Here is a 10003-nt window from a genome sequence, read left to right on the forward strand (position 1 = left end):
GCAACTTTCATTAGTTTTGAGTTTTTCCATTTGAGCAAGTCTGGTGCCAGCTTTAAATTCGTCTTTACGGACTGTTCTGTTTTTGACAGATTCTGCCTTTTATTTCGCATTGCCTCTTTTGCTATGTTGGATTTATTTCTTTGATCCATTAATGTCCAGTAGCTTTATGCAATGTCCAGAAGTGAAAATAATGATTGTGTCACCTCTGAATGTGTGAATTATTAATTGTGCACTAACCCTCTAATGAGTTTGCTTGAAGTTTGGTGTGAAGGAAGTTTTCAAGGGTCAAGAGAGGAGTATGATATACTATGATCAAGAGGAGTGAAAGCTCTAAGCTTGGGGATGCCCCCGTGGTTCACCCCTGCATATTTTAAGAAGACTCAAGCTGTCTAAGCTTGGGGATGCCCAAGGCATCCCCTTCTTCATCGACAACATCATCAGGTTCCTCCCCTGAAACTATATTTTTATTCAATCACATCTTGTGTTCTTTACTTGGAGCGTCGGTTTGTTTTTGTTTTTGTTTTGTTTGAATAAAATGGATCCTAGCATTCACTTTGTGGGAGAGAGACACGCTCCGCTGTTGCATATGGACAAATATGTCCTTAGGCTTTACTCATAATGTTCATGGCGAAGTTTCTTCTTCGTTAAATTGTTAAATGGTTGGAATTGGAAAATGCTACATGTAGTAATTCTAAAATGTCTTGGATAATGTGATACTTGGCAATTGTTGTGCTCATGTTTAAGCTCTTGCATCATATGCTTTGTACCCATTAATGAAGAAATACATAGAGCTTGCTAAAATCTGATTTGCATATTTGGTCTCTCTAAGGTCTAGATAATATCTAGTATTGAGTTTTGAACAACAAGGAAGACGGTGTAGAGTCTTATAATGTTTACAATATGTCTTTTATGTGAGTTTTGCTGCACCGGTTCATCCTTGAGTTTGCTTCAAATAACCTTGCTAGCCTAAACCTTGTATCGAGAGGGAATACTTCTCATGCATCCAAAATCCTTGAGCCAACTACTATGCCATTTGTGTCCACCATACCTACCTACCACATGGTATTTCTCCGCCATTCCAAAGTAAATTGCTTGAGTGCTACCTTTAAAATTCCATCATTCACCTTTGCTATATATAGCTCATGGGACAAAATAGCCTTAAAAACTATCGTAGTATTGAATATGTACTTATGCACTTTATATTTTATTAAGTTGCTTGTTGTGCGATAACCATGCTTCTGGGAACGCCATCAACTATTGTTGAATATCATGTGAGTTGCTATGCATGTCCGTCTTGTCTGAAGGATCTATCATTTTAGTGGTTGGAGCATGCAAAATTGTTAGAGAAGAACATTGGGCCGCTAACTAAAGCCATGAATCATGGTTGAAGTTTCAGTTTGGACATATATCCTCAATCTCATATGAGAATAATAGTCATTGCTACATGCTTATGCATTTAAGAGGAGTCCATTATCTGTTGTCCATGTTGTCCCGGTATGGATGTCTAAGTTGAGAATAATCAAAAGCGAGAAATCCAAAATGCGAGCATTCTCCTTAGACCTTTGTACGAGCGGCATGGAGGTACCCCTTTGTGACACTTGGTTGAAACATGGCATGCAAAGATCCGGTAGTCCAAGCTAAGTAGGACGAGGTGCGGGCACTATTAGTACACTATGCATGAGGCTTGCAACTTGTAAGATATAATTTACATAACTCATATGCTTTATTACTACCGTTGACAAAATTGTTTCATGTTTTCAAAATAAAAGCTCTAGCACAAATACAGCAATCGATGCTTTCCTCTTTGAAGGACCATTCTTTTACTTTTATTGTTGAGTCGGTTTACCTATCTCCTTCCACCTTAAGAAGCAAACACTTGTGTGAACTGTGCATTGATTCCTACATACTTGCATATTGCACTTGTTATATTACTTTATGTTGACAATATCCATGAGATATACATGTTATAAGTTGAAAGCAACCGCTGAAACTTCATCTTCCTTTGTGTTGCTTCAACACCTTTACTTTGATTTATTGCTTTATGAGTTAACTCTTATGCAAGACTTATTGATGCTTGTCTTGAAGTACTATTCATGAAAAGTCTTTGCTATATGATTCACTTGTTTACTCATGTCATTACCTTTGTTTTGATCGCTGCATTCATTACATATGTTTACAAATAGTATGATCAAGATTATGATGGCATGTCACTTCGAAATTATCTTTGTTATCGTTTTACCTGCTCGGGACGAGCAGAACTAAGCTTGGGGATGCTGATACGTCTCCAACGTATCGATAATTTCTTATGTTCCATGCCACTTTATTGATGATACCTACATGTTTTATGCACATTATATGTCATATTTATGCATTTTCTGGAACTAACCTATTAACAAGATGCCGAAGAGCCAGTTGCTGTTTTCTGCTGTTTTTGGTTTCAGAAATCCTAGTAAGGAAATATTCTCGGAATTGGACGAAATCTTCGCCCAGGGTCCTATTTTTGCACGAAGCTTCCGGAAGACCGAAGAGGGAAGGAAGTGGGGCCACGAGGCGCCGACACCATAGGGCGGCGCGGCCCGAGCCCCGGCCGCGTCGACCTAGGGTGTGGGGCCCTCGTGTGGCCCCCCACGTTGCCCTTTCGCCTACTTAAAGCCCCCGTCGCGAAACCCCCGAGCACCGAGAGCCACGATACGGAAAACCTTCCGGAGACGCCGCCGCCGCGAATCCCATCTCGGGGATTCGAGGAGATCGCCTCCGGCACCCTGCCGGAGAGGGGATTCATCTCCCGGAGGACTCTTCATCGCCATGATCGCCTCCGGAGTGATGAGTGAGTAGTTCACCCCTGGACCATGGGTCCATAGCAGTAGCTAGATGGTCGTCTTCTCCTTGTTGTGCTTCATTGTTGGATCTTGTGAGCTGCCTAACATGATCAAGATCATCTATCTCTAATACTATATGTTGTGTTTGTCGGGATCCGATGGATAGAGAATACTATGTTATGGTGATTATCAATCTATTGTTTATGTGTTGTTTATGATCTTGCATGCTCTCCGTTATTAGTAGAGGCTCTGGCCAAGTTTTTGCTCTTAACTCCAAGAGGGGGTATTTATGCTCGATAGTGGGTTCATGCCTGCATTGACACCTGGGACCACTGTTCAAAAACTAGACCAATTCAACGATTACTAGGCCGATTAATCGCTACTAGGGGCTTGACCGTGTCGATTACCATTAATCTCTTGTGTTAATCCTTTAGCCCGATTAATCAGTCCGAAAGTCCGATTACTAGGTATTTTCCCGATTAACTACCACACTTGGTCAAAAAAGTTACAATATTTTCAATGCATATCGCTAATACAGGCGCTACCCCTCCCCAATAAAGTAGATTTACAATATTTTTCTACGATTTTAGGCTTTAGAGAAGTAGGGAGAGACATATAGAGGCTCATATACTATTATTTTTATTATATAGATTGTTTTAAGTGCTAATTTATGTAGGTTGCACCGATTAATAGCCGACCGATTAAATCAGCTAATCGTCCGAATTCCGATTAATCGCTACTCCCAAGCCAGCCGAGCAGTTAACGATTACCGATTTCCTTAACATTGCCTGGGACAGTGACAGAAAGTTCTAAGGTTGTGTTGTGCTGTTGCCACTAGGGATAAAACATTGATTCTATGTCTAAGGATGTAGTTGTCGATTACATTACGCACCATACTTAATGCAATTGTCCGTTGCTTAGCAACTTAATACCGAATGGGGTTCGGATGATAACTCCGAAGGTGGACTTTTTAGGCATAGATGCAGCTTGGATGGCGGTCTATGTACTTTGTCGTAATGCCCAATTAAATCTCACTATATTTATCATATCATGTATATGCATTGTTATGCTCTTCTCTATTTGTCAATTGCCCGACTGTAATTTGTTCACCCAACATGCTTTTATCTTATGGGAGAGACACCTCTAGTGAACTGTGGACCCCGGTCCTATTCTTTACATAGCATACAATCTCATCGCAATTGTGTTTTACTCGTTTTCTTTGCAAACATCTTCCACTCGATACGTTTAATCCTTTGGTACAGCAAGTCCGGTGAGATTGACAACCTCACTGTTTCGTTGGGGCAAAGTACTTTGGTTTTGTTGTGCAGGTTCCACGTTGGCGCCGGAATCCCTGGTGTTGCGCCGCATCACATTTCGCGACCATCAACCTTCACCGTGCTTCTTGGCTCCTACTGGTTCGATTAAACCTTGGTTTCATACTGAGGGAAACTTGCTTCTATACGCATCATACCTTCCACTTGGGGTTCCCAACGGACGTGTGCATCTACGCGTATCACCCAGCGCGGAAGCGCTTGGCCGGTGGGTACCCTGCGGAGGAGGAGTCCTCCTCCTCCGATTCCTCCGCCTCTTCTTCCTCCTCGTCGGAGGAGAAGCCCCCGTCCCAGGGGAAAAGGTCGTCGTCGCTTGCTGCCTCCAGCTCCCCATCGATGAGCTGGAGGTCTTCCTCCCCGTCGGTGAGGGGTTCGTCGTCCTCCGATTCGACGGAGAAATCCCAGTCCCGCGCGTCCCAATACTCTGGGGCGCGGGCTTCGTAGATGGCCATCAGGTCGACCTCCGGCTCGAGCTCGCTGGAAGAGGAAGACTGGAAGGATAGGCCGGAGGAGACGGAGGAGGAAGAGGAGTCCATGGCGGCTGAGGAGGGTTTTTTGGTTTGCCGATGGCTACTGTGGAACAGGGGGATGAAGAAGCCAACCGTTTGGACGAGTTTAAATAAAGGGATATAATGAAAAAACGATTTAATGCTTGACCAGTTTTCGAGGACGTGGTGCCAAAACTGTCGAATCGTGCAGAGAAGTTGAGAAGGCAAGACATGATGATGAAGGATACTGCGACGGTTCTGTTCTGCCACGACATGACCCTTCGAAGGAAAAAAACAGAGTGGTTTTGAAATTATCATTACCAAAACCAGGGGGGCATGTGTTATCACCAGATTTTGGCCAAATCAGGAGATGGGCCGTAATTGAGATGGGCTTGAAGGATATACACGTGGTGCGTCTCTGAAGCGGCCTTGCACGAAGAGTTTGGGGTAGATGCCCGTGTATCTGTATTTTATAGTAGATTGCATCTTAGTTTAGAATTAAAAGATAGAGTTTAACCCGTGCACGGTTAGGTGCACGCCCGAATTAGAAAGTCTCCTGGACTATAAATATGTACCTAAGGTTATTGAGAAAGGAGGACAATCACGTTCACAACAACACAAACCAGGCGCATCGCCACCCCTTGTTTCGAGGGTTTCTTCCGGTAAGCATCATGTCGCCTAGATCGCATCTTGCGATCTAGGCAGTATACGTTTATTCGTTATCATTGTGTTACTCGTGTTGAAGCGTTGTTGATGGCGAGTAGCACTACTTATCATAGATGTTTTGGGGCTTGCATTGATGCTTTTCTTATACATGTTTGCTTAGCTATGCCGTCCCTCGATATCTAGCTGCCCTTACATCTATCTAGGTGTAGGGGAAGCACCTTGCTTGTTCGTTGTTTAGTAGATCCAATCTGTTATAGTTGCTCCTTGTTTCTCAAGGATTAGTTTAATATCCGTATGGTTAGGCCTTGCAAACGGGTTGAACGATCCGGTAGTGCGAGAGGTGCGGTTTGTTAGCCCTAAGAGGGATTGTTCCGGGAATTAACTTAATGTTGGTTTTTATGCCTCTTTTAGGGTTAGTTTTCCATCATCTTCCGTATCTATTAGGCTCAACTACGTGTAGGATGTTCCGATCATACGGTGAGAACCCTAAACTGTCGTGGATTGGTTTAACTTTGTATTGATCAAGCAGGATCCCCATGTCATGTAAACTCGACGTGAATCATGGGGCAATCGGCTTCGAGCCGATCCACAGGGCAACCTGAGAGCCGATCAGGCTCGTATTTAATGTTTACGTGTCTACCATGCAGGAGACTAATCGAAGCTGTCCAACACCTTCCTGACCAGGTATAGGTCAGGTGGCACGCCCTTGCAACCGCCAGGACGTGTGCCGGAACATTGCGGGACGACGTCGAGGGACCAGGGCCCACCCAGCAGTCTTGGCAGCCTCCCGGCTCTTCGTGTTGCTTAACCACTGCTCGCCGGTGGGTTTTGGCAGGCAACAGCTACATAGAACTTTGGTTGTGCCTCATGTGCATTTGGCATACTATTTGTTGACCAAAGTACGCTCATCAGATTCGATTTTAATCCTCTTCCAAAAGGCGCCCACTAGTTTTATTGGAACATGTAATGGGGACTAGAATCACTACCTTCCAAAAATCACATATGCACCCATCCTCCTTTGACTTCCACTTAGGGCCTCGGATCCCATTCCCCGGCTTTCCCTCGTCTTTCTTCCCCGTTCCAACATCGGCGGTTGCGATGGTGAATGAGCGTGGAGTCCCCATGTGTTGTTTTGATAATTGATGATAATCCCTCTGGGCTAATGTTTGCATTGATTTATACTTGAAGGTTTCGTCCATAGGAAATGCTTGGACCATTTGTGGCGGTAACGTTGAAAGAAGAAAGCAAAGAAGATCAAGTGCCTACAAAGGTGTTATTCAAGGAGTGATCCGAAGATTGGTCATGAGAGAGTTAAACCTATGGGAAGTATGTCATGAAGAAGAATACTGAGTGAGCTCTCATGTGTACCTTCAAGACATCAACATAATAATAAAAAATGAAGTGCAAGTTAAAGATATACGATTCATCTAGAAGAGATCATATGATTGATCTTGCCGTACATTTGATGGCTATGGATATGTGAAGATATGCCTAAGAAGAGGCTCTCCATGGTGGATTATGGGGGAGCAATTTACTAGAATTCACCCAAAAAATGCAATCAAGAAAGTTATTCCAACTTGAAGCGGTCAAGAGCTTCATCATCTAGCTCAAATGGAATATGTGCAATGCAAAGGTTTGTCCTTGATAGTTTTATATTTTACCGGTCTCATGTTGTTAGTTGGGAGACCAGGTTTAGAATCGATAGCGTAGTATCAAGCGAAGCTCTTGAGTGAGTATCTTGATCATATCGTTCGGAGAGAGATCAAACATTTCCATCATTGGAATCATCTTTCTTTGTAATTATTTGGTTCTTATCCTTGTGAGATTTTAGATCTTCTGGTCATTTACATGACAAGCTCTAGTTCATCGAAAAACGAATTTTGTATGAAAACTTGTTGCATTTTCGATGTTGGAGTTTTACCTGTTCTTTATTAAAGGAGGTTCCACACCTATAAATTCTTGGTAATTCTCCCTTGTCATTATCTTTCCAACAAATTTGGTTTTATCTTAACCGGAAATCGTATGAGAAAATAGCATCGTTTCCTATTTGGGTTATGTGACAGGCCAACATGGTCTAGATGAGGGGGTGGGGGATGGTCCAGGCTCATTCTGACTTGGTGTTTCTCGCTTCTGTCTTCGCCCCGTTATGGTCTGGTCAGCCTGGGAAAATTAGCCCTGAGCTGGACTTCATGGTCACCAGTGGTCCGGCCTGGCCACCCATTCTAGGTATGCAAGGATTTCCTTCAAAGCGGTTAGATTTATGGGAACCTATTTAAGGGGGTCTTCTTCCGCAATGGTTTCCAAGTTCTTGAGCACGTTTTTGAACTCCATTATAGACCCTCTTGAGCTTGACTTCTCCCAATTTGTCTCATATTTTTTGCATGTTTTCGCGGGAAAGGGGAGAGGAGATCTATATCCACATCTCCATCAATCAATCCCTTCTATTTTTTTGAGGGGAACCCATTGGATTTAAACCTTGAATAATTTGGTGTTCTCCTCCCTTTTTTCCTCTCTTTTCCCCATAGTTTTTTTTTGTAGGTTTGATGGAATTTGGGGAGTGAAGGATTTGAACACTTGTGTTCTTGTAATTGCATTGAGTGCATCGGTTTTATTTCTCTACAGAGATTTGGTTTGGTGAAATTGCGCGCCTCATCTGACATCCTCTGTGACATCGGCTTCTTAGGAGGCTTGACAAAAGACATCCCCTTTGGCCCCTTTAATTTGTCTTCGGCACTTTCAGCACCATCGCGACGAGGGTGAACAGGGTGCATCAGTGATGACATCGTGGGATGACCAAGTATGGGAGCGGCAGGCGAAGAAATAAAATAGGAGGGGATAAAAGGGGAAAGTTGAATGCACCACAGCAGGGCTGGGCTAGCCGGTTGACGTTCGTGTGGCCACGATGGAGTGACGTTATTGGGGCCACGAGCCCATGACAAGGCATGTTTTTAGTCCGGCACGTCCAATGGCACTATTGGGAGGAGGCCCACTTGAGGCATAACTACAGGTGGTCTAAGGGGAGCGACCCAAACAGACGCGTTGGGCCGTCTGTTTTGGCCATTTGGGTGGTCAAACGGACACCTGGACAGCAGCCCAAACGGACACCTGGACAGCAGCCCGCGTCCGCGTGTCCGTTTGGGTCGCACGCTACGCCCAACGTGCGGACGCAGTGCATATGTAATAAAAAAACAAAAATAAAAATAAAAAACAAAATTGGCCAAAAATAAATTTAAACTAGTGGTTAATTAAACTTAGCCCTATTTTGGGCAATTTTTACACAAAAGAAAGCCCTATATGGGCTTTAAACTATTAAAAAAAAAGCAAACTCTAGCCAGGGTTTGCGAGCACGGTGGCCGCCGACAGCATTACTACTCCCAGTAGTACTCGTCGTCGTCGCCGTCGATAAGGACGATGCCCCCCGGCGGCGACGCGCTGTTCCGGCTCGAAACGCCGAAGGGTGCCGGGGACTCCGACCAGGGCTGCGCCCTTTCCTAGGCGGAGTGCGGGTCCGGAGGGCTCGCCGGCCTGCGCAGCCGTGCCCTCCGCGTGGACTCCTTCCGGAGCTGCTCCTCCGCTGCGGCCTACAGCTCTGCCTCTAGCCGGAGCGCGGCCCGACGCTCCTCCTCCGCCAGGAGTGCGGCCCGGCGCTCCTCCTCCTCCTCCCGGAGCGCCGCCTGACGCGTGGCCTCCTCCTGCCGGCGCGCCATCTCGAGGAAGGCCCACGCCTCCGCCTATACCTGGGCATATCTCAGGCCAGGCCAGGCTTCGGGCCGGGCCAACAAAAGCCCGACACCTAAATGCTAGGCCCGAGCCCGGCCCGACGAAGTTCTACGTTTTCTTGGCCCGAGCCCGGCCCGTGTAGCAGCCTGACAGCCCCGAAGGTGATGATTTCCAAGCAAAATATGGGGAAAAAAGCTCCTGCTGTTGCATACGACAGAAGAAATCCAAGCCTGTACAGATCCGTTTGAGCTCTATAGATACAAATAACCACATACATCTGCACAGCCACGCACGGCCGGACGCTGTTTAGGAATGTACAGGAGGCAGCGATAAGAATATACAGGAGGCAGCGATAAGATCCAGATCTCGTACAGAATATACAGATAACTACTAGAATAGACGAGGAGTATTTGGATGATGCTGCTTCTACGCAGCCGCGCTGGGTGCCTTGACGCTGCTTCAATGAATTTGGAGGAAGAACGCAGAGAAATCTACACAGCCACGCACGGCCGGGACGGCGGCGGCTGTGTATAGGCAGACGACGACAGGCTACACGGGCGGACGAATCCGGCGGCCGACGAGCACCACAAGGACACACGCGAGGGGAGGATGAGCGTTGACGTCTTCCGCGCCGCCGCCTGCTGTGAGAGCTGTGAGAGCTGGGAGAGGGGGTTTGTGTGGCTAGGGTTGTGAGGAGGGGTAAGGCAGCGGGGGAGGCTTTTATATGGCGGCTGTTGCCTGTAGGTGAGATCTGGCATCCAGATCTGTGCAAAATGTGGAGTGGTCGGGCCGGGCCGGGCTAAATTCGGGCTGTAAATGAGGCCCGAGCCCGGCCCAACTGTTGCTGCGGGCTGCAAATTGAGGCCCAGGCCCGGCCCATGGTACAAGCTAGACCCAGCCCGACCCAGGATTTTCGGGCCGGGCCCGGGCCGGGCCGTCGGGCCGGGCTGCCCATGGCCAGATATGCGCTCCGCCTGGG

General features: G+C 46.3%; 1 protein-coding gene across 1 annotated transcript in view; it reads right to left on the bottom strand.

Annotated features, from left to right (window-relative positions):
* Nucleotides 1–4686, bottom strand: part of LOC124646683 (cysteine-rich receptor-like protein kinase 44) — a 35288-nt gene extending 30602 nt beyond the window's left edge. Inside the window, exon 1 of the mRNA XM_047186766.1 lies at nt 4471–4686. Within this exon, the coding sequence (XP_047042722.1) occupies nt 4471–4686 (216 nt within the window). The remainder of the gene's footprint in view (nt 1–4470) is intronic.
* Between the last annotated feature and the right edge of the window lie 5317 nt (nt 4687–10003).

This window comes from Lolium rigidum, chromosome 4 (assembly GCF_022539505.1).
Source record: "Lolium rigidum isolate FL_2022 chromosome 4, APGP_CSIRO_Lrig_0.1, whole genome shotgun sequence".
Classification (NCBI taxonomy): domain Eukaryota; kingdom Viridiplantae; phylum Streptophyta; class Magnoliopsida; order Poales; family Poaceae; genus Lolium; species Lolium rigidum.